Source organism: Patella vulgata, chromosome 9, assembly GCF_932274485.2.
Source record: "Patella vulgata chromosome 9, xgPatVulg1.2, whole genome shotgun sequence".
Classification (NCBI taxonomy): Eukaryota; Metazoa; Mollusca; class Gastropoda; family Patellidae; genus Patella; species Patella vulgata.
The window spans coordinates 29,407,039-29,433,826 of NC_065887.2; the positions used below are offsets into that span (position 1 = coordinate 29,407,039).

Genomic DNA, 26,788 nt, shown 5'->3' on the forward strand with positions numbered 1-26,788 from the left:
GTTAATCATTTGTCGGAGTAACCGAGACAAAATATCTAGAGGAATGCAAGAAGCCGAATCGCGGACATTTCCGTGAAACCGCTAGGTTTTCTTTCTTTAGCCTTCTTTTTAATATCGCAAATCACTGTTTAAACACATGATGTCTAGTTAGGGTGGGTGTCCGCGTATTGTCGCCGACGGAGTAGGTGTACGCGATCGAGTTCCCTGTTACGGCATCTATGGACAAATAAATTTGCTATTCTATTCAACAGGTATTTCAGTCCAGTAGTTCGACAAATATATCGGCTTTAAATCCGGTGAGCGGATAGGGAGATTTGATTTGAATTTAAATAATATATGAACTGAGCAAAAACTGGTATATGATGATTCAAAGGACAATATTTAAAAGACAATATTAAAAAAATCCACAGAATTTTTGTAGGCTTTTATATAAAACAAGTGTTTATAATATAATATGCTATTGCACGCAATTAATTGTGTTCTGACTGCTATGCAACAACAGCAACTCTATCTCTCCATATACACAATAATAGGGTAAATATAACATATATCATATACCCTATATACAAAGCACTCTCCGACTCGAAACAATATAAATAGTACATTCCTTAATACAGTCAAAACAGAAAAAAAACCTCAACAGAACATTGATAAAAGGTTCGGTTATATATAATGAACCTTTAACGTCAGTGGCTAAGAAAGTTTTCATATCACATTTATTAATAAGTTAGAATTATTATTTGTTATACAAATATAGGCGATCTGAGATCACGCTAACGTCACATCACGTGACGGCACTACCACAAATAGCGTCAATATCACTTCACGTGACTAGAAGTCTTCTATGCAAGGAACGAACACGTAATACACTAACACCGATCACATGACTACACAGCTTTTTACAGCCTCCTTTCGAAGTTGGGTCTTTGCGTCTGAAACGCCACTGAAGCGCTTACGTCGGATAAAAGATCTTTGTTTGCGGAAATTTGGACTGTCTGTACTTTTTGTTCCTGCAGACGATAGTGCTGCCACCTCTAATACGTCACTAACACTTTTTAATGACGTTTTTGCTGATGTTTCTGAATACACGAGTGCACCTATGTGTTTAGCTGTTTTGAGACCCTGGAAAAAGAAATTGAAAATAATCAATATGGCTGCTTAAGAAGCATGTTAACTGACTTACAAACAGAACCGATTCATCCAATTAATTTGCAAATTAGTTGTAGAATGCATGAAGGAATTTCGGTTAGCTATGCAAATGAGCAACGGGATAAGTTGGAATAGACGAGTTCTGAATTAGAATGATGTTCTTGGTGATGGCATTTCTTCTAACTAATTGGGTTCAATATCTGCTTTGGATCATGGTAACTGAATTACGTTAGTGAGACACGCATAACACTTATGTGATGAATTCAACTAGATGCCTTGAATATAAAGAACTCAATCAAATTAGATTAGACCCTTGCTGTCATGTACATCCAATTTGCAAGAACTTTTTCTAAAAAGCACTTCAAGAATTCCTATAAACACAATGCATTAAGCTAGATTATTTTGAGCTATTTTAAATAATTGTTTAAGTGACTTGGTTTCGGCTGTTTGAAAATTGGTCTAAACTTTGCTTAAAACCTTCGTTTCACGTCTTCAGTCGCCTTTTTCATTTCAAACTAATCTTTAAAAGTAGGTATGTCAGACAATTAAATTTGGGATGTAACAAGAAATCGATCTCGGTGGGGAAATTGTAAAACAAATTCGGATTACTGTTCTACTAACCTGATCGTATGTGACGATTTGTTTTTTAGTGGAACTGACTGAGGAGGATTTCTGTTCGTTTCTGAGATCAGTTTTACAGCCTACCAACATTATTGGTTGTTTGGGACAATATTCTCGTACTTCTGGTAACCACTGAAATACACAAATAATAAACTTATATACAGGCCTGTGTTATAAATCAGTAATTCATACAACCAGAATCATATTGTTCTGGGCTTTGATTCCTAATTAATTTGGGGGTGGGTGGCTAAATGGTATCATGTCAGCGCCTCAGATCATTCGGTCTGTCATTGAGTCAAGTGCCATGGTTTCGATCCCACACTTGTACGTGACAGGGAATATGACCTCGTGCCCCCCCCCCCCAAATGCTAAAGCCCCCTACATGCAAGCGAATTATTCAAATTACAATTGTACCATATGCTAGTCCCGAAATATCTAGTTTGTGTTGATGGACTCTAAACGACCCTATCTCCACCCCTACCCCCGTACTATAACGCATGGGATTTTTAAAACAATATTGAGCGCATAACACATTATTCTCATTAGAAATGGTGCTGCCGTGGCACGATTTCAATTTACATACAAAGATTTATTTGTAGATCGTGTGAAATAAGGCAACGATTAATGACCTATGTAGACATTCGGTATTAATATTACATTTATCACATAACACATGTCATAATTAATTATGGGAAAATAACTAATTGCCCATTTTATGTTAAACATGAGCTTTTTGATAGATGGCTTTGATATCATAACTATATCTTTAAGCTATTACTAAATTAATCAATGTAATAATCTGAGATATTAATGACATAAAAATGTCGAATGTTTAAGACAATCTTAAAGTGAAACCACTAAAACTACATTTATAGAAGTTCCTGATTTTTGAGATTTTGATTTCAATAGTTCAGGTTATATAGGGTATGTAGGAATTAAATTGTATTCTAAATTTAAGACAGATTCCAAAATGACCATTAACAATGCTATGGTCGAAGTAAGCCAGTTCTTGAATATTCGATAATTTTGAAAATTATATTATATGAAATAAATTATATTCATTTTCGTGTTGGAAATTCTGATTCCACTTAACGTTAAGAAGTGAGTGGTGTGGGGTGGGCAGAATATTAAATTTACTGTAATGCAAAAATGATACACACCTTCGATACAATATTATCCATCGATTCTGGATCCGTAACTGAGAAGCACATCATAACTAAATCTGCTTCTGAATACGATAAAGGTCGAACTCGATCATAACCAGCATCTCCTGAAAAGCAAAAATATAAGACATTAAACGTTTGTCAAATAACAATTATGACGATCACTAATGGATAAAAGGATTGGTTAGGCTTCCAATGCAATATGTGGTTCAAAATCATGAGGGGTACCAACAAGGAATTCCGATATGACTCCTTTAAAAATATTATCATTAATGCTTAAAATGGGACTTACGGATTAACATATTTATCGCCGCGGTGTTACCAAATAATATTAATGGCTATAATATTTTATTGTTGGGGGGGGGGGGAATGGGGTGGCTTAGCTGAGTGTCAACAATGTGAATATCTAATATAAACACGAGAAATAACACCTTAAGCCCTATGACATTTGCTATGTTTTTTATGGAGTTGATATTTGAATTGAGAGACTGTTGGGTTTGATACGGACCACTAAGTATATGTATATATATAAAGATGTATATATGCCTAATATTACACCCAAGGAACAACAATTTGTTGGATACGAACTGTCCACCTATATGAGAAGTGCTACCAGGTATTTTACTAAGAAATGGGCAAACACACGATCTCGTACCCGGCACTTTTCATTGTTCATGACCAAAAATGGTAGAACAGTTTGTAGTTTAGTGTTTAGTTGTAAGTAAGTCAGCATTACTAAAGAATTTTCTCACACTAATAACAGTTCCTACATTGACCGCATGCATATATATTCTGCATTTAATCTAATTATCATCTTTTTTCTGTTTCTAGAAGCTAATCAAGAAATACTACATAGTATAGTAAAAGTAAAATGCAGATGTAGTGGAATTGTGTGCATGTGTTATTTAAGTTGCCGAGTATAAAAAAACTCAAGTTGTACGTCAACAGTTGTTTTTTGGAAATGCCATAAATACCATGTGTAACTGTGAAAACTCGAAATAGAAACTGGCAGGTAGTTTTTTTTAAAGAAGGGATATGTTTTCTGCACTTAAAATATCTAGCTGTGAGCTACGAATTATCTGTAACTGTTGAATTTACTCTAGCTATGTTGAGTAGATTGTATCAACCGATATCTTGATCATCTTAGCGCATATTTTCTCCTAATCACCAGAATACACTTAAATACGTCCCCACTTCAAATTAACCGGATTTAAAAGCCAAAGGGGGTAAATTATAAGGAAGCTCTCGTGTGCTTGGTAAACTCTGTAATTTAACCCCGGGGGGGGGGGGGGGGGTTGCTTTATTTTTGACAGATCACTCATTTTGAAGATATTAAACGATCATAAATCATTGTAACAGGAGATTAATTTATACAAGTACTGATTTCAAAACTGACTTATTCTTCATTTATTCATGCAATATATCGTAATAACTGTGGTTATGAGAATATGCAGATGATTTCATTCACGAATAAACTATTTTCAACAGATAAAATACATCAATTTGTGTTTGTGAATTATGAATCGCGTAATTGAGCGATAACAACTTCGTTACTAAAGTCGGGTGAAGGTTCATGGACAGGGTAATCATAACAAGATGTGTACGGCGAGACAGTCCATTCTACTTAAACTTTATCACGAGTTTCCTTCTTATCTCGACCTATTTTCAAATTAACAAGAGGATCTTTAAACTCTCTAAATTTTTATTGGGGCTTATTTGCAGTTGATTAGAACTACTCTTTACAGAATGTGAGGTGTTACACTCGTCCAAGATGACCCATGTTTGCATGCATGCGCGACTCTTAAAAGAAAGGAGAGATCTAAACCTCTCTTATCTGAACTACAGACAGGGAATTTCAAGTGGGTTTTTTTTGCTACTAGATTTAATATCGGATGTCGACATCATGAATTGGATGACCGCCAGTGATTAGCACCAGTTGTATAATATCTCTAAAATAAGACTAATTGCAGTATATTATAACACCACTGCCTGATAATGTCTACATAAAAGTGATGTTTCAAAAATCGTGAAACACAAACAGATAAGATATAGTTTATATCCAAACTTTCTGACGCTATTTTTTTATGTTTAATGTGTATTTTACTCACGAGATAACATATTTTCATCAATAACACATGGTGGTATCTTATAAAACTTATCACTTGGTGTCAGAAGTGGTTTTTGATCATATCGATATTTCATTATCGTCATATTTCCGAATCTGATAGTAATTTAAATGGGGGTTAGGGTGTGCGTGTGAAGCAGCATGCTATGCAAGGCGTCATACTTATGTCAATGTCTGAAGTAATTTGCAGTCTCTTATCTTAAGAATTTTGATTTGTTTTGTAATATATATATATATATATATTGGCACAAAAATATTAGCACAACCGTAAAGCTGCACTACTTTGTTTCACGGTAAACGATGAAAAGATAAAAGGTATGCTGACACAAACTGATTTCAACACTGGTTTAATAACATTTTAACATTCTAAAGTACTTTTCGCTCATCTGGGGAGCCTTTCAAAATAATGTCATATATACATTCTTTGCAATTGAAAGCCGCTGGTCAACACTTTCATTTATTGTTGACACTTTAATTTACTCAAAATTGATTAATTTAACATTTTATCTAAGTTCTGAAGCGTCATTTTGAGCAATAGGAATGAATTGCAAACAACACTATGATGAAAGGTGGATCTCTGATAGGAATACCTATCCAATAATGGTTCAGTTCCGTTCAGTATTTACAAAGATATGTGGAATTGAAATTGTATCCATGTTGATGCTGTCTGCGGAAAATAACGAATGTTCCGGCATTTCCAACTCATCAGATTATCTTTGAAAATATTGAAGGGAATTGAAACATTTAAACCGTTATTCCTTTTAGAAATTCAAAGTTTATAATATCATAGTGTAAAGGATTCAGAATCCCCGAAATGACAATGAGCGGCATTAAATTAATGTACATGTATACCAAATATTTCTAGCATAATTAGTGTGCAAATAATCGATAAATATGAGTAGCTTTAATTTAAGTTTGAAAATGTACATTTTCTCACGAACACAAGTAACCATGTTTACAGATGAAAGTCAATGATTATAAACGGATATGAATAGTTCACATAACTACATATGGAATGCATTTCAGTACAAATCATTAAAATTTATTGCCACGGTCGATATGGTTGCATAACCAAGTCACAAACACGCGACTAAGTTTCATTTTTCAAAACATCAGATTAATTTACTGCCGTTTCAGTTGTTGCCATCCGCGACGCACGTGTTCTCAACGGGCATACATAATGTTCCAGCTATATTTCACAATCAATATAATTGAATATTTAGACAAAGGATATAATATAGTGAATTTTTCTTTTTTAAACCATTATTCATAATTGATGTAGCGTGCAGAAAGCTAACAGCTGGCATAACATAGAAATTTCATTTAGAAATAAACGTGTCCTTGTTAAAACTAATTATTGGTAGCTCATAATATGGAAATTTTCTGGGTATTTTTGAAACAAAATATATTTCAGAGAGACATTGTGATTCTAGCACAGATTAAATTTTACAATTTCCAAACTACACGTAAATGGCAAATTATGCGCGTTTCCATTGTTGGCACCATTTGCTGTTCTGATTTTAAAAAAAATACAGATTGGTTTTAGTGATACGCTTATCTATGTCGATGATACTCCATCACCATGCCATATTATGAATCTCATATAAATACTGTAGTTTGGTTGTGTAAGGACTGTGGGAAATGTCATGGAGTGATAAACATCTCGTTCCAGCAGATGTGTTGATGACACCCACCATATGGACAGGCGTGCTACCAGCCATACGTAACATCCTCAAGTTCTTTCCCAGCTGGTTTCAGACCGTTAGTCTGAGATAAGACGTCATCTATACAGCGTGAGTCCGTTAGGCAATAAAACCGGATTAATGACACTAATAATGTCAGTGGGGAAGTATATTAATGTTATAAATACATTTCACAACCAATCCTGGGGCCTTTAATAATGTTATTAAGCACATTTACTAAAACTGAAACGGGACAATGTAACAAAACAAGCCGTTGGCCTTCATGGTTATGAAAGTATCCTGGTTGCAAAATTACCTAACAAACACAATCAAATTTTATTTGAACAAATATGGTTTAAGGTGCTAGTTATATTAAAGTATTTATGTTGGTATTGAGTTCAAGATGGGGTAATAGGTAGCGCAAAATGAGTATACAGTTTTTAATTTTTCACGGGATCTAAACGCCTCTAAATTAAAGACGAAGTCCCATATTTCCCACAGGATACCCAAGGATAAAACAGGAGTTAATTATACAAAATAATACACTAAAATGCTTGGAAATAGACTGCCTAAAAATTTCAGCATTCGGAAGTGATCGCTAATGTTTTCTTATGTTTTGAATTTGAAAAGTACTACACAGATTCAGGTTGCTGCACGACACTAAAATAAATTTTTACTACAGGTCTTCCATAAAGGAATTCACCAGTTTTATTCACTAAAATATATCTGGAATAGTGCCTTTAACAAGGTGCAGGGAAAGTGGATAAGCAATTGGGTGGGCATTGTCGGCGATATCACTTCGGTGGAAGCGGGCGTTAAATAAAGCTAGTTCACACACACACACACACAGGCAAAACACTTTTAACATGAAGTTAATTGCTAATGAAAGATTGTAGAACATGTTAACATAGTAAATGTACCACATGTCTTTGTTTACATTCTGGTTATTATAATCAACAACTGCCGCCATTAATTACCACGTATTTGGCTTTTAGCACCGACACATGCACATGTAGTTCATAACCTATCACAATAAACAATATCAGGGAATATTTTCTGCACAACAGAACACAGATAGACCAGGACGATAGCACAATATATACATATGTATTACCAAAGGAGATACAATTGAAACATGTTTCAATCGGACATTGTGGTCGGGTTTGGGTGAGGAAAAGGCTCATGTATCGTTAATTACAAAGATTGGTGATCACACTATCCAATCCAGATTTATCCCTGGCATTGAACTGTCGAGACGAGATCATAACAAACAAATGCAGTTGTATTGTACGACAAGACATTACTTATTTGGTGTAATTGACCGTACATACTACAAATTCTCTGGACAATACTAAATCGATTGAAAAACAGATCGTAATTTACGCTGACCTGGCCAAATTTTCCACATGAGAGATCTTTTAAGAAAGTAATATTCGTAGATAGTATCTATACAATATAGCCATTTTCTTACAAATTAAAGTACTTTGCACTATTTATACATGCAAACGAATTTTACTGGAATGCATAAATGAAGCTACATCAGCAGGAATCCTGCATAAATACTATTTGTAAATATTTCGCCTACATTTTAACTATACGATAAGGACGTTTTTTCAAGTATTGGTGAGAAAACGGAGTGTATGCGCATAAACAAACATACCTGCAGACAGGCGGGTGAAAGCATGGGCTAGATCAAAGATAATCTTATGTACAGTAAAGAAAGAGCTAATTTATTTGGCAGGTCCGACCCTGTAGCCCACGTACATAAACATATAGTGTATATCGGGTATATAACAAGATGATATTTTCTATTGTCGACCGACCTCTCGCATTTAAACGCCAACACAAACTAACCATACATCCGACTTTTACGAGGTTTAACACCACAAATATTTCTTGTCTAAAATGGCACCTTATGTTTCCGCCCGCAGCAACGAAACATATCATATCTTGCAGACATTCGGAACTCGATGAAATTCTAAATACCGATATCTCATCCAAAAATAAAACGCCTCCACGAACAGTCTATGATTATAGAACGGATTCCTTTCACTTATTTCTGGACCATTCGCTACGTTTAATTGGTTCATTGGCGAACATCTTTGTCTTTTAATGGCATCGATCTCTTAACCTTAGCCAAAGGATTACCTACCAGAGAGAACCCTCGCGAATTTCCGGTGCATTCCGGATACGTTTGATTGATCGATTACGTATTACGTGTTGACTTTATAAATTGCGATATACGGTCTAAGGCTGGCTTTAAATTAAGCCATGTGTCGGCTATTTCATGAGCTGCGAACTGGAAATAATTTGCACGATTGACTGCAGCAAGTAAATTGCCGGTGAAAAGAATCTCAAGTAGTCGATCGTGTCTTTCAGTGCACAAATTGCAACAGACATGGTAATTAAAGACCAATTGGTAAATTTGAGTGTTGACACGAAGGCAAAACCTAATCGAACAAAACCCATACCAAAATGACCGCCTGGTGACATACCAACAATAATGCCTGCATTGTCCAATCTTGTTTATGTGCACAAATTTGAAAAGGATGATAGGGACAATGCTGAAGTTCCATTCAACAAAATGTAAATAGCCCAGGGCCATGGTCACCATGTGGGAGTATTATAAAACACCATAAGCCTATGATTATTAGTCGGCACGATTTAATTTCGTTCTGGATGACCCCAGTCCACCGTGTTACATCACTGTAAGTCTTTAAATTAAAAGGAAACAACAAATGACAGGCATTTAAAGATAGTTGTATCATATTAACTGAGATTATGATCGGGAAGTGAAATGTATGCTGTGTACTTGAAACTTGAACTATTGCAAGTTTATCCCAACTGCACTTCGCGAAAGTAAACAAATTATTGTCATGTTGTAACCTTTACTTGAAGAATAAATAAATAAAAATAAATAAATAAAGACGAAAGTAGACAAATTTGCTACGAATATCAACCCGTAAGCTTAATTTACCTCTTATTATTAGGGTACGGGCTGCTTGTAATCTATTTTAATTACACGAAAATTTATTTAATATAGGCGTGGGGTGGCTCTGAGTCAAGGCATCGTGGTTTCGTTTTCAGTCTTGCTCGTGGGTTTCCGTTTGGTTCTACGGAGTTTCGCCCCCTAAGCGTAAGCGAATTATGGAAATAAAGTTATAACCCCATGTTAGTCCAGATATAGCTTACTTAGTTTGTGTTGAATGACTGTCATTTCTCTCCCTCTTTCTATTTAAAATATAGATTTCGACGCGGGATTAGCCAGGGGTTTGTGTTTCTTTTGTATTGATAACATTATTCAACAAATGGTTTAACAAAGTTTACTCAAGACAGTCAACGTCTTTTTAAATAAATATAAACGTGCATTATAGATTTATGTACCTAATGCCATCTATGTTTTTGATTGATTTGTGTCTGACAGTGACAGGACCCGCAACAACAGAATTACTTACACAGGTGATGAATCGAGCCTTTGCTGATTTTTTAATGAATTTCAACAAATGATTGATCGAACTGTGTAACTTTTATTATATTAATTTGCGTATGGGCTGATGGTATACTACATCCGTGTATTCAAAGTGCGCATAGTGACGACGGCTTATTGGAACAATCTAAGTGAATACTGTCTACCGAGACTTAGAAGATCCCTATCAAAAATTTCCGCGTTAAGATTTTTTTAACATTCATTCACAGAAAAGAAAGTTTAAAGAAAATGCCTGATTGCACAAACCTGGCCACATAGTTAATAAACGCTGATCACCACCTGCGCGATGGCGTTGTGAACAGGTTGCAGACGTATAACTTTTGAACAGATTAAACCAAAATACTACCCATAAAATGTAGATAAAGAAACCAAGAGCGTTCTGATAAATAGGTATAAAATAACACAATGACATTTTTTTACTTAGTTTAGAATAGAGTTGGGAATCATCAAGATAGTATCAAATCTCTGTTTCTTAAGAAGTTCCTATTCCTTTGACAGGCCATACAGATCATCGCATATGTTTAAAACGTCATACGTCAACTCCGTCAATTTTTAATACAAGTCATCTTTCTATTAGCCAAAACGATAAAAAAAACCAGAAGTTGTTTTAATGGGTATAGATATCTATAAAGTATTTCTACTTTTCAAAGAAAAGATAACAGATTGTACTAGAAACGAACTTCTTTAAATCATCAGAAATGTCTGTAAATAGAATACGTTAAGGTACTTTTCAGTACTATATCTTTGTTTAAAGAGCAGCTATAAAAAGACCTATACATAAATCTTACAATGGAGATATATTTGTATCTACTCTGAAGGCTTCGCTAGCTTTTTTACTTACAAACACAGAACATAAACCATTCGGCTGGTGTTTTCTTTTTTCGTAGACAAGATATGCTGGTGATTAATCAAAATGTTCTTTGGGTCATTTCACTTATAATCGATGCATAAATAGCTGTGTTGGTTAAAGAAACTATTTGGGATGGTAGTGCTAAAGGGGCAGCGAAGCAATGAGAAGACCCGTATTACATGTTTAATTAAATATAGAAGCCTTTATCTTAAGAATAGTTATTAGTATAGTCCTATTTAAATCAGACATAGGGCTTATAAGAAAAACAGACAATATTTCCGTGACATTTTCTTTAATTTCGTTTAAAAGAATATTAGGTTGAAAATAATTACTTTTTAAAATACTAAATTATGAATTGGCTATAGGGAAGCAATATTCAAATACCTATTCAATTCATACAGCACATTTTATAACTACAATGCGGAGTTAACCTAACATGACATTTCCGCTTCCACATGTGTATTGCAAGGGGAATAAACAACAAAATTAAATGTAAAATTCCCCCTAAGTATTAAATGTATGTTATGAGATAATTACTGAATATACATACTAATATCCCGTCTCTTTGACTGTCACAAACCATACATTAAGATCTAACAAAACAGGTGGCATAACATTACTAACATCCTAGAAATTACTTGTACTAGACATATACTGTATCATGCTCATTAATAACTAACACCGACCTTATAAAACACGGTGTTGAACATCACAGCACACCTATCCTCGAATGTTGTTTAAAAGAAATTTAGTAATAACTACGTGGGATAATATGTTTCCCGGAAATTCTTGAGTCATGAGCGTAAATTTTCACAAGTTAAATTATACAAATTACTAGTAAAACATAATAAGTATTAAAGCATTATAAAAATTATTCTTGTAATCGTATTGATTTTTAGTATGATAATTTGAAATAGGTGATGAGTGCGCTATGCAGATATTTGAGGGGTTTTTTCTTATTTGTTTAAATGGTATTTTTATTCAGGATATTTGAATGGGATTAGCCTATGTAAAACTCCTCTCCCTAAATAATATACATCATATTAATAAAAAAAGATACATGAACTACACTTTAACATAATGTTTGGAAGAATATCTTTTCACTAAATTTAGTACATGGTCTATGAGATTAAGGCAGTACAACATGTTATAATAAGCCTTGATAACTACTAACACCTTTATAGACTTAACACGTGGGTCACCTTCTGAAACTTATACATAATAAATTCTATAATAAACAATCATAGGTCGACAAGAATAACTAATCAGTATCTTAAAGGAAGAAGGTGCCATTCATTACTGATAGGGATCAGTCAATCACTGGGGTACTTAACGTTTTCATTAGCATCACTAATCAACCTGTCCGACTAATTGGGAATGAAAAACAACGTTATAATAAAGCATCCAGTACATGTAGATGCAATGAACTTAATCAAGTAGTAACGAAAATATGCTCAGACGCCATCTTCACCATAGCTTTAATATGCTTTCCGGTAGTTCTTCGTGTACTAAAAAATAATTTAATTTTCAAGATCAGTAGACAATATTGTTACTGATCGTCGTAATGCGGTTTTTCAGATTGACTTTATGCTATACTGAACACGTGAAATGAAACGACCATACTATACAAACTACGTTCTCGGTGTCTATTACGTGATTCTAATAACAACGTTACGTGTTTCATAACTAAACAATTGAGAGAGAGTTTATTTTCCTTTCTTATAAGAGATTCATTAACTCGCGATATTTGTTTGCCAACCACAAACATCAAAGTTTTGAAGTGTGGCTGATTTTTTGCTTGCCTAAATCTGTGCCAGAAATTAAAACCTTCGTTTATATACTCAGGTGCTCAATTATGATAATTTTCTTGTTGGTGAAGAAGATTAGATAAACATTATGTACGAGTAAGTGTATGACATAATAAAAGACAATAAATCACAAGTGGTGTGCCTTTACCGTATTTAGACCACTTTTAATTTGAAGAGTACGTTAGAACTTAGCGTCAGTGCATTTATTCAAATTGACACAATGACAGTGGTAGATACCGCATATTTACGAAAATCATATCACTTGATTTCTGGGAAAAATGGGGTTTAACGTGTTTTTATTTCGATGTGTGCATTGTAAAATGGTGGGGGCGGGGAAGTCCCGGAGAGCTACCTTGCCGTCAGCTCTTCTTTGAATTCAAGCTACGAAGAAATTTTTAATTAATTCATAAACAAGACATTCGGTTTTTAACCCCATCAAAACGACAAAACGTAACAAATTGAATGAGACCAAGATTTGAAAAATCTCGAAAGCGGGTCATTCAAGTGATGAGTCTAATGTCCTTACCACACCACCATAGGTAATCTCGACACTTAACAATATGTTAATCAGAGTATACCGCTGAAACATCATTAAGACATTAAGGAGATTTTATTTCACAAAAGGACATTTTGAAATCCTGAACTACCACTTGTTTTTTTATAGGATTATAGTTATCCCACAAAAAACACAAAACTGGTCATTAAACAGCCAGCGTAACACAAAACCGTACAAAGATAAACGACATAGTACAAATATTTCAGACCTCAACTATTTATAACATTTAAATATAATGTGGAATTCTTAACTCAGAAGCTTAATGATAAACTTAAAGGGTAACAGTAGTCTCGTTAAAATTCTCATCAAGGCAATTCCAGACAGCATAAATATGTTTATCAATGGGGGTTAAGCTAAAGGTCATGGGTATAGGGTAACAGATTTTTGACAACTTCTTGACTTGTGGTTACCCAGATCAACTATGATCTCTGTAGAGTATAGTGTTTTATTAACCCACTTACTCACTGATGTACGACACAATTTAAAGGATAAAAAAATATAAGTGGTTATTTATACTGGCCCCTGGCGATACACATTGTGATTTATTAGTATTGAGGTGGGCCTCAATCTAATCAGAATGCATTTTGGATGACTGATCATTCGTTTTACACAACCCAACTCTCACGATAACAAATAGAATACCCTTTTTTAAATGACCCACATATTATGGTACATTAGTGAATTTTGATAATAAAGTCATACGAACAATTGATATTTGTCAATTCATAAATTAATGTTATCATCCATCATACGAACAACTGATATGAATGCTATTATCATAAGCTTAATGTTTTTCTTTACCTCATTTTCTGAAGGGGTTTTTCACCGATTTTCCCATTGACCTTACTTACTTTTAAGAAAAAAAAGTTAAAAATAATAATAATCCAAAGAGTACAATTTGAGATTGACAGACTCTTTTGAACATACTGATATGTAATCTATCAACTTATCAAATAGAAAGTGGTACTAAGTTTTCTACAAAGAGAAAGCGAATTAGAAATATGGGCTGGACTCCTCTTTCCTGTCTAGTAGAAACAAACTTTTGATCTATTCATTTCACACACAACGAAAGTCCCAAAACATAAACAAATATACCAGTGGGGTATTAGATTACTACATGTATGTACAGGTAGATGTATTTACGGTCAAGACTATCAGATTATACCTATAAAACAGGTCTTTGCTCCTTCGATTCCTGCTGTGATAACAGGTGAAATAATAGTTCGCTGTTTGCTATCAACAAGCTGGGCAATAAACGAACACAACCCGATCAATGGAGAGGTTAAACGAGATTTTGGATATTGATTGAACCAGTTTGAAGTAAACAATAAACCTTAGACAAATACAGATCAGGCTATTTAAGGCTATGGATGAAGCTCTTACAACTTGTATGGTGTCCAATATTTACAAGAAACAAACTATGTTACTTCTGACACTAATATATAAAAGTAAAGTTAATGATGACATTATTCATCCTCGGCCTCATTCCTCTAACAAATCAATCTGTTTGCAAGTTAACGATGTCGATACAAACACGTTCTGCTTAATGGTCATAGTATAGTAGTATTCAAATTAAAAAAATCCGTATAACCACCATTAACTTGACAAGATGTCCTCAATAAAACTGATATATGACTAAATTACTCGATTTTATTGAATGAAATATACAAGTTTCTTTTACCCAATTCTAATTTGAAATCTAATCAAATCGTCCAAATTATCGAGTATCAGCAATTAAACTATAAAAGTGGAATCCCAAAAATACAGAATAGCAGGAAAGGTAATAAATTCGCACATTGAAATCACATATTTGTTTAAGAAATGAAATTAAATGGGGTTTAACGTAACCGACTGGGCTAATGAAAACGGTATTTGTTTTAGACTCGAAAAGTAAGAAACACGACACAATTTATATGGAACATAATCACTGGTTTGTACACACATAGCACAACGTTATATATAGAAAAAGAGTACACCCTAAATTTAACCTTTTCATACTCTTGATAATATGTCTATCATGTAACTAATACCAGTCAAAACTTGTAAATTCACGGTCTGGGCTCTTCGAGTGGTTTGTTATATTATAATTAGCTATTATCAGTATTAACTACATGAATATGGTAGTCCCCAAGTAGGAGAAAACTAGCCACTCGAATTGCTAACAATATATCGTGCGTGTATAAAGATCTTTACCGTTGTCATGTGTAGCCTTCTTTGTATAAGTTGTTAAATCCAAATCAAACCTAAGGGCATGTGCTTAATGTTTGTCTTCAGATCACAGTTCAAGATATGCTAGCAAAAAGATTTATTCATGCTGGATTGGTTCTTTTAGAACATCTAGAATAAAAATGCATTTAGGAGGCTTCGGGCGATACAACGAACTCATTTATGTTTTCACAAAAAATAACAAAACAAAAAAAAAAAACCAAAAAAAACAACCAAAAAACAGAGATGACATAATATCTTGAACAGATTTTATACGACACCGTGCCTTTCTAACATTTTTTTTTACAATGCATCAAAATTACGCTACTTCTCTTAGCCATTCATGAACGATTTTTTGTTTCCAAAAGAACAAAGATGGCCAAGATATGCTCTTCAGATAACATTGAACTGTAATCTATACGAGTTTATTTCCCAGACTCCAATAGAGGGTGTCAAGAATGTATGAAACAGCTCGAGGAAAAGTGCTTTCAATTGTTATTTATACATCCCAAGGAAACCATGCCTTTCCTGCTCAACCATTGGAACTCAGAAATTACAAGAACTGCTTTGTTGCAATGTTTACTGAGAACGTCAAAAATAGACAAAAACATCGGTATTAAACGAATCCGGTCACGGGACCACAAAGACAAATTTCTAAAAGATATCCTTTAGGGTTTTCGATATTGGAAAATCAATGATTTGTAGAAAATGTTTCATAACATTTAAACATTGATGCCGTGACATTAATATTGCAATTTTAATCGCCAAGAGGCAATACTTATTGATCCCTTTAAGATGCAGAAGTTTTTACAAAATATAAACTGAATCAATAAATTGGATTCCGTTCAGAATTTTAACAGTTGAAAACAAACAGTCGAATATAGAAGACGAGCTTATAGTTTGGTCATTTTCCAACCACTGAAATTGAATGAATGAAATGGTGTTTAACTTTTTGATTTTATGCTCCAAAAGGACTATAAGGGAAATGTTTTCCGGGCACTAATTGAATTCCAATTATCAAAGACCCTTTTATGTACACAACATGTCGTATTTGCGTCCCATCAGAACGACTAGACAATGTTCCTTGTCAGACCCTCCATCCTGCACCAGTGACAAGGAAAATTACGCTTTTGGCAATCTTCGGTCAATCCTGGGATCGAACCCTACACCTACTGGTTAGTGATCGAGTCAGTGCCTTACTCACTGAGCAACCGCAACTCCCTAGTGTTAAGAAATCAAAAATTATTATAATATTGTGTATTTATTAATGAGAAATTCAATATTCGTATTGATAACAAAAGTTATTTTAATATTATGAATATATGTTAAATTAACCCGCATGAACTAAATCGGACATTTGTTTCTGTTTAAAGTCAGACCATTCTGACATTCGTTCTTACTTCATAATCAAAGACATATTCCCCTTGATCTATCAGAACGGAAAATGGCAATAAAGTCACACGTGTAGGTTTTTTTTTTGATTGATCCATCAATATCCTATGTAACACAAACGTCCTATTTTTTATACTTTCCTCTTTGAGTTCTGTCTGCTAGAAACAAAAACCAATTAGCCTAATTGTGAGTATAATATCATAATTAACAGAGACATTTGGCAAAAGTACAAATGATTCGCCTGGAGGAACTGATTCATTAATTAAGAAAAGACCATCATGACTAATTTGGTTTCATTAACCTAAATTTTGTTCACTCTTTCTATTTGATGATGACACCCACAAGTTATTATGGTATTCTTATGGAATTGTTCTTTGCAATTTGCACTTTCGTCCAAAATCATCTTACTAAAGCATGCAGTATTTGAAATATTATATACATGTACATTTAACAGGGTAAGGAACGGTAAGTACAAATTCAAACGATCGCCCCATTAGGTTATCAGTCGTGACGGGTATCGTACACTGAACAGGGTATTCTTCTGTTTTGATACTTCTCAGCAATGTGTAGCTAACACGAGTTTATTGCACTTTTGTTTTAATGTTTAACGGCAATGCCATTGAAAAAATAATCATTATATTAGTAATTATCGAGCTATTCTGTGATTACATGTACGTCATCATGAACCCTTCGTGCAGATTGAAAAAGAATACATGTATACGGAACAAATTAGTGCTGACATACAGAAGTGAATATTTACAGGGTGTTAATAGGTGTAACATTAGCGATAATTAACAATCTTATGTTGATGATGGCAAGTTTACGATCACAAGCACCCCACGTCACATCACGATAATTAACGTTCACAGTCGTCACTGCCACATGTCAGTCAGGATTTTGGAGGCTGCCAAAGGTTCAAATCCTGGTGTTCTAGACCACAGATGAACTTGCTTTGTTTATGTAGGACTCATTATCGGCAATTTGAATTGATTTAAAAAGTCAAGTGTTTATAATGCGTCTGGTACAAAGTTAAAGCATTAACATGTGTTATCTGTATGTAACGATATACTTAACACCGTCTCCTGATAATTGTTAATAGGGTACTGTTGTACCGATGAAGAATCGAGAGGATTCATTTAAAATATTTTCACAGCCATTAATCGTTCTTTTTAATCTCTTACTCAGGGTGTTTAGCATTATGAATATTCTTATTTCATTTCCCCAACCAGAATGAACGAAGATGGGTATTTTGGAAAAGGAGTAAGCATCAATGGATTCGGCATTACTCACAATTAAGGTTAATAAAATATGAGGCGTTTTCGTGAAACATTAAATCGGTTTAGATTCAATTTGTTCGGGCTAAAATATTTTCTAAAATATGTTACGATGAATATGATATGCATATAACGATCTGGCATTTAATAAAAAAATGCACGAAGTTTGAATTATTGTGATTGTCGAAAGCCAAAGGTCTATTAAATAATCTATAAAATACATTAGCAATTTTATTTATATGGAGATTGTATAATGATGTAAATTTGACTGGTTGAGTAACATGTGTGTATTTAAAATGACATTAGAAGTATTTAATAGTGCCCAATGCTAAGAGCTTCTACCAAATTGTTAGTTTGCCGAGATAAAAGAAGCCGTAGACACAATGTCTGCTAAACTTTTATATTAGAGATATCTTTTTTCTTCATTACATATGGTATTATGAACATGTTTTGAAAGAACTTTTTTTCTAACAATGCTTGATGACAAGAAAACAGCAACCATTGTGATCAATACACTCTTGACATTATCAAAATACGGAATAAAAAACGGAAACGAAATACGAACCTGATGTGTCCCAAATGGTAATCTGTATTTTGTACGTTTCCGATACGTTGTATGTTGTAGAAAACGTGTCAAATCCCGTTGGTTTGTAATCCTGAAAAGAAAATAAATTTATTTCATCAATCCAAATAACATATACATAACTACAACCTTAAAGAATGTCAAAGTATCAAAATATGTTTGCTTTGTATTATGTTACATTGATTTAAAACAAACAAAACACAAAAAAAACGTTGAGAATGCTTTGAATTAAAACGTTCTCAACGTTTTAGGTTTTTTAATTAAACGCACACGTGTAACATAACCAATATTCATATTATCCAGTTGTTTTGGCATATATATAAGTAGTAGGTAAATGTACGTATATTTTTGGTGTGTCAAATTAAACTAGTTTCCCCCCAAACGTGTAAAAATAAATTAACATACAAACATTTCATTATGATCATAAGCGACTGGTTTTACGTCAGAAGCAAGCATGCGGTCCAGGAAATGCCAATTAAGTGTATACCACTAATTATAAGAGTTTGTGTATGAATTACTGCTATAGTGTGATGAGTTATGGTACCAAATGTTTACATAATTTGAAGAAATCTTGGTGACTGGGGCAATAATACCTACTCCATTTTGAGTGCTGAACCATGCAAGTAAAATATATTACTGAATATAAGCAAGTCATCGGCTAAATAATAAATGCTTTTACCAGATTGCAAACCTTGGTATTTAAGGTGGTCAATAAAGGGTCTTAAGTTAAGAAAATTAAATTCATATTATTGCGAAGTCAATATTTCTACAATAGATACTGGCTACTGAGACATTTCTGTGGTTCTAACAGATAAAAAAGGTCAAAATTGCTCAGATTTTTGTCAATCTGTTCCGACTGGTTTCAAGATGGAGTAATTCCATCCTCTTCATTCCTGTGGACACCATCACGAATGGTGACTATGTAGATAATATGTTGCACGGTGGAAGTGATACATTCATTTCGGTTCAAGTATTTTCACATAGACTTACACTGCTAACAACATATTCGCTTACGTACATGTATGTAATCTGTATTGTGAGTGACGATAAGTTAATAGTAAGAAAACGACCTACAGGACGATGGTTCAATTCGCGGCAATGTTAGTTATGCAAGGAGTGCCTTTTCGACATTTACATGACCTACTGAATCTATTGTAGTTGGAAATATTATACTGGGTGCTACCGTCTTCGCTTCCAGGTGCAGCTGTCTGCTGTTTTAATAGCCATACTTTATCGATAATCAAATTCGGGATTTAACTGTAGATTTAAGAACAAGAACATTAGAAGAATACGAAGGCCTGCGGTATAAAAGAATTTGTTAACCGCACGTCCCCCTCGTGGATTAGTAACGGTGTTATCACCATTCAATCAAAACACAACACCCCAGGCAAAATATCTACCACATACTTATCTCTTGTTGACTAAAGAAGATTATTTGGCTCTTCACAAATTCATTTCCTAATTAAACCACTATAACTATAATCCCTAGCTAATCGCGGGTGAACATATCTATAATTTTGTTTCTGCAAGTACTAATCTGGGCTTAACATGGTTGTAACCTTTGAAGTTTTTAATAAAGTTGTAATATTTAGCTTTACGCCACTTTACATCGTGAGATCAAAAGAATTATATCACAATGTAATAGCTGTTATTCAACAAGAATTCTGGACAAGATGATCTTCGCCTGTTCCAAGAGATATCAGTAGCTTGGTGTTTGATCCTGGCTACTGACTGATCGGAATATGGATAATTAATTGAAACAAAAGAGCGTTTTATCAGTGATAAATCCTACTTGTGGTGATTAGAGCCTAATTCCCCCGTGGTGACAAATTGTTATACTGATTAGCTTTGACCAGCGGTGAAATGTCTAGAGATAGTAAGTGAATGTGTGAAATTTTACGGTGATGTTCTATCAACGACCATTCCATTGCTATCTGTTCCTGATGAATTTGGCATCGGGATGATCTGGCTTTTTGACTGGCCTGGAAATCTTTTTCATTTATATGTATATTATATATAAAATTCACAATACCGAAGTATACTCAAATGTAGAGAGAGCGCGAGACTAATATTTTCATAAGTCAGATGTTATGCACTATATATGTAGGCGTAAGTTAATATCACAATGAATGACAATGATAACCTATATTTTCTAGACGGTGTATTTTATTATTGAAATAAAACATGTTTTGACACGCTTGACGGTTTCTTGTTATATCTAGTCAATGAATAATAGTTATTCTCGAAAGTAAAATTATCACTAAGACAAACGACTTCATCTGTAAACTTTAAGCAAAGACATTAATTTGCGTCAAGAAATTGTTTCAGAAATAGGTTTCTGGTAAATCTTTATCTGGCGGGTTCATAGATCAAAGTAAGTCTGGTCCCCCAGTTGAGAACAAGAATTCATCGCGTTCATCAATCAAATAGTCTAAATATATATCTACCATTGCTGGTCTAAAGAGACATTCGTTCGGCAAATGGCACTTTATGCATACTCCCGAGTTATGGAAGATAGCTTGTGATTCAAACAATCCCAAAACTCTCCAGTCAGAAGACTTCGTTCATTGCAGTTGCATCACAAAAGCTGGTACTTACGATTAATACAAAAATACCCAATAAAAGTGGTTGGCGAGTTTTAGTGGTTTGTGCATAGAATATAGAATAAGTTATAGACCAGTATGAGATAACTGTTATATTGAAATAATCTCGAATTTATGCATGAATTTTTAATACCTGCGATAAAATATGAAATATGGATATAAACTAAGTTTTATGAACGAATAAATTCGATGTTCTAAGCTTCTGGGGTGAATGATATTTCTGTACATATAACGATAAAGTTACTGAATGAAAGATTAAAATGGTCTACGTGCCGAATATTGTGCTTAATCGTTATTGATTTAATTTCATATGGGAGATACGGTATTTTAAATAAGGACATACTTGTATGGTTGACATAATCGTTGTCTAAAAGATAGCTGGAGAGACCGATAAAATAGATCACATTGAAAAGTCATGTAATTGATTAAGATATGGCTTGAATGGAGAGTAAATGAATGATCTCGAATTGGCAGTCACTGAAGTGGTTGGGCTGTCTGCTACATGTACGTATAGACTAACACAACCTCTTTGTGGTTTTTCAATGAAAAGAAACTGGTTTTGGGTAAATCTTGAAATTAATAGAGCGAAGACATTGTTGTATATCATTTTACGGCAGGATGACTTATCATTAATATGAATCCGTCATTCATTAATTTTATTTTATTTAAAACACGGGCACTCCTAAACGGGATGATAAAACTGACACGATGATATGTTTCCAAGAATAATTCATTGCAATTACGGTTCTAGTGTAATTTGAATAATCATTGCACATTTGTTTTTTAAATCAGGCCTAACTTAAGTATATCATTGATCTAAACCAGGTTTGGGTTGGGCTCTGTATTTACGCGAAGGGGGATTTGTAATCGGGGAACGGGGTATAATACAGCTGTTGGGTTTAATTGAAATGCATTGATTAAATCGGATAGTGAAAAAAAGCCGGATGTTACACCACAATTCATTTAATTTGCCTTAATATGTAAACTCGTCGTATAGAATCTCCAACATACAAAAACATTAGAATGTCGTTACATCATGGCTTAAAATAAATGTGTACCAAGAAATATTATGTATAGCAAGTCAAGCCAGTTCAAATACACCATTAAACTTGCTCTGTTTTTATTTTTTTATTATTTTTTTTTTTAAATGTAATCAAATATTTCAATAGTTTGGTGGGAATTTCATTAAAACTATTAATATGATCTCTTCGACTCTCAGCATGTAGCACCCGAGTACAAGTGATAACGTTACAAAAGACTGTTTACAAGTGTTTGTAACTGGCTTTGAAAATTAAGGTTATGTTTCAAGTGGCCATTTCCTTACAAACTCGAGCTTGTATAGATAATTGCTATAGTCACGAACACGCAAAAAAAAGGATTTGTGTAAAGTCATATATATTCCTTAAATTTAAATTTGCACATAAGTTAAAATACCTTCTATCTGAATACTCTTAAGACATTTTGCAGATTAGAAGCATTCAAGCCCAAAAAGATGGAAAATGTTTTGTTTTTTACTTATTTTCTTGAATACCAATTATAAATGTTACCCTAAGATTCTAGCTATATTGGCGTAGCATCCACCGAAACTCTGAAACTTGGTTGGTTCCTCAACATAAAAGTAGTCAATGTATTGGTGTAAAAAACTTAACTTTAAAACCACCGCAGAAAGGGGTCTTTAATGATGTGACACTCGACACAATAGTTTCGACTAACAAATAAAACGAAAACTGAATTCAAAATGCATGATCATATAACTACCAACAACTAAAGCCGTACATTGGCATTATGCAATCCAGATTTTCTGACACACTCGTTGACACCGATGTTTATACAGGATTATGCGTGTGGTCCGTTTCATATTAATGGATAGTAGAAGAGTAATTACAAACTCAGAATGTGGTAATTTGCTAACATGTAAACATGGTTTCATATAATATGTAATAATTGTTCGCCGTAACATTTCATTACTTTTCAAATGGGGACCCAGAAATCCGCTATTCGGTTTGAATACTCCATGCAGTTTCTCTTAACTGAAAATATGGCTACCTATGCCTCGAGCCTATATGCACTGTCTTTATTAACGTCTCCGTATTTCATTACGATTTCATTACTTTGGCTGAGCTGCATGATTGCCCTTCGAAATGAGGATCTTATTTTGGGAAATTCCAATTACCTTGTCTGCTGAAATAAGACAGAACTGTGAGCTATCGGGCATAACCCGTGATGAAATTCGTTATCTATGATTTATATACCGTACATTGGATTTACTGTTCGGTTGATTACACAGGAAATGGGAAACTCGTTATTCGTTTGGGGTTCACCGGACGGTTATATACACCCAAAATACGTAATTATAACAGTTCTTTTTATGTACCCTTACGTATTGTAATGCCCAGTTGACGGTTTATTGTTATTATGACGGTGTATTTTGTCTAGTCTTTGTAATAAACATTACACTATTGTCGATGACCATTACTTTTACACCCCCTACGAAAAGAAACATTAACCCAAACGAATATTAAATGACATACAACAGTAGACTAAGAGGCATTATTTGAATGTGTATGGGTTGTTTTCAATAAGAACACTAGTTTGTTTTATATATAAAGTTATCATGGTCGGATGTGGGTGAGTTTCAATGTCCCTACAATACATGTAAATAAAATTATTCATTTTGTTGGCTTTTCTTTTTAAAAAAGGGGGCAACTGACTATCAAAAGAATGTGCCTATTTATTCATGAGAGAGTTCCAACGCTTAGGTATAACTTTGTATGTAATCGGGATACAATAAATATGACATAAACGGATCAAAACGAAGTTTATTATATGAAGTTACCGCTATACTTAATGCCGCTCTCACGAATAAAATGTAGTCCTCTATTATATTTTAATGTCAAGGATATGATTGAATGAATGAGAACCTTTAAGTCGGTGTAACTGTGAGATGAATGCATTTCATATGTCTATTATTTTCTTTACAGTTATATAAATAATAGCGATAAAAATCTCAAGTTGTCAACTCTGTCAATGCACAAAATGTCTTTGTTGAATTGGCTTACGCTTTTTATAAAAGGCTGTATAATTTGGGGAATTTACTCACATTATTTTCTGAAAAAATACCCTACAATCTAGGAATAATTTCTAAGCCTCATTATTAATCCCACTATAAAAGTTAGTGTGTTATTAAAGAAACATAACCAAATGTGATAAATATTCTAACAACAAGGAAAACGACGCAAAATAAAATTCCCCAAGCCTCCCTCTAACCTACTAACCAAACCCTTGAATAGAATATTGGAAGACTTTATGGTAGAAATCATGTCTGTTATAAGGAATTTTACTATATAATTTAACTTAGTTAATCAATGAAAATGGATAATATATGAGCTAGACAACGTTTTGCAATATGGAGACCTTTTTCATTTCAAAATCACGCATGGCTCCTTTGAACCAAATACTTGAATGTGTCTTAAGTAAATATACATGTTCATACACACTTGTTAGCAGAAGGCAAACAGTTAGCCATGATAAGAAAGGGCGGTGTACATGTATTAGAACACCGAAAATACGAATAAGTTTACTACATACCTCGCTATAATCTCCTTTCACATACCGCTGTATTAAAGAAGTTTTTCCGCAGTTACAATCTCCTACGACAACGATCTTGGAACGCACCATACTGTCTTCTGACGACTCTGTCGTTGACGTTTCACTGTTACTGTGTATCTCAGGAGTGCCACCTCTCGAGTTTTTCGAAACCTTTTCACTTTTTAAAGGCATGAACACGAAGTCGGAACAAGCCTGGTCTTTCATTGTTCTTTAGAATTAATATCACTGAAACAACACCGGTAATCCACAAAGGGTGCTACTGTATTAAACTTGAAAGGCAAACGTTAAATAACGCTAAAAAGATCAAAGTTGTTGATCCAAAGGCGTGTTACTAAGCGATTAACATTACTAGAAGCCACCACATTCATTCATTCACAGCATAGGAAAGCTTAGCGTACGAAGCCGTCCTACAACATTTACTTAATGCAGACGACACATGTTCAACTCTCGTCTGTATGAATGGGCGATCACGTGGCTACGTCAGAAATCGACCAATCAAAATTAATCCATCCTTGTGACGAAACGGACACTTCTAGATTACTCCTTCAAGTAAGTTACTATACGAAGACTTTTTTTTTCATTTACTTTACCAAGAATACGGAAGTTAAATAGAGTTATAACACTTACATTGATGTTTTAAGATAATAAATCAAAAATAGAATGAAATTTGGAAGTGGGTGCGAAATATTAAGTTTAAAGCTTTAACTGTGCTCTAGGGTGGTGGCTGAGGCAATTTTCCCCGTCCATTCTTAAATATGTGGTGGGTGAAATGCTCTTGATCATAAGGTCTGTCATTGCGCCAGGTGGCATGGTTTCGATCACACAAGCACGAAACACGGAGTGTGGTCGTCTTGCCTAAACTTATGGATTTTCTCTGGGTCGTCCGTTTCTCCCCACCTGCTAAAGTCTCCTAATCACCAGCGATTTATTAATAAAAACACATAGTTTGTGTTGAATGGACCATCAACCCCATTTCTATCATTCTTAAATCGACACTTATCTAATGATTACGAATATAGGTAATCTATCGTTAATCCTTGCGTGTCAATTTTCCGTAGGCTACGGATGTGTTCTGTATATTTACAGCTGACCAGGGCAGCTGTAATCACCCATTTGCACTATCCGAGATTATAGAAGTATATTCCTATACATGTATTTTAGTATTTTATGTGCGTGGTGTCAGCAAGAACTTGCCTCAGCAGAGATGTTTGGCTATTTAAAAACGAATTTTAACTGGATAGTTGTTTTATTTAAATTATTTTGGTTTTTCTAAATATTTTCAAAACGTAGCGGGACAACCAATTTCGTTACCCTCTGATACGATTACTTTTATTTTAGTATTATTTGTCCGTTTCTAAACTTACCGCGCTTGGTGTGTGCGTACTAGATCGAGTTTGCCTGTAGCCTCACCCCCTCCCGAACCTGTAAATTATAATTTTGAAATTTAATAATATTTATTAAAGGCATGAAAGTTCACTCAGAAATAATAACGATATATTACTTGCGCGAGCGTTAATTACAGTCAGTATAATTATTATTTAGTGCTAATTGTTCATTACTATTAAAAACTAATCTTTAGCCAAGATAAGATAACCGAGATGGTTTCTTTCAATGAAGCCAGATCATGCCAGAGATTGGAAAAACCTTTGACCCTTTTTATAAAAACACAATCAACTCTTGA

The 26,788-nt window shown here is 34.0% G+C and overlaps 1 protein-coding gene across 1 annotated transcript; it reads right to left on the reverse strand.

The window, feature by feature from the left end:
* Nucleotides 1-409: 409 nt before the first annotated feature.
* LOC126832156 (uncharacterized) lies at nucleotides 410-25,547 on the reverse strand. The gene is made up of 5 exons (XM_050562857.2): nucleotides 25,087-25,547; nucleotides 18,878-18,968; nucleotides 2,931-3,040; nucleotides 1,771-1,902; nucleotides 410-1,122 (listed from the first exon to the last, which is right to left on the reverse strand). Exons 1-5 carry the CDS (start codon nucleotides 25,309-25,311, stop codon nucleotides 880-882), a joined length of 801 nt encoding a protein of 266 aa, XP_050418814.1. The 5' UTR covers nucleotides 25,312-25,547; the 3' UTR covers nucleotides 410-879.
* Nucleotides 25,548-26,788: the final 1,241 nt, after the last annotated feature.

Bases quoted from the DNA above. Each gene is read 5' to 3' on its own strand.
- LOC126832156 (XM_050562857.2), bottom strand. From the start codon at position 25,311: ATGAAAGACCAGGCTTGTTCCGACTTCGTGTTCATGCCTTTAAAAAGT. The intron at 1,903-2,930 runs GTGTGTATCATT...TGTGTATTTCAG, and splicing joins TGGATAATATTGTATCGAAG to TGGTTACCAGAAGTACGAGA. The intron at 1,123-1,770 runs GTTAGTAGAACA...TTCTTTTTCCAG, and splicing joins AAATCGTCACATACGATCAG to GGTCTCAAAACAGCTAAACA.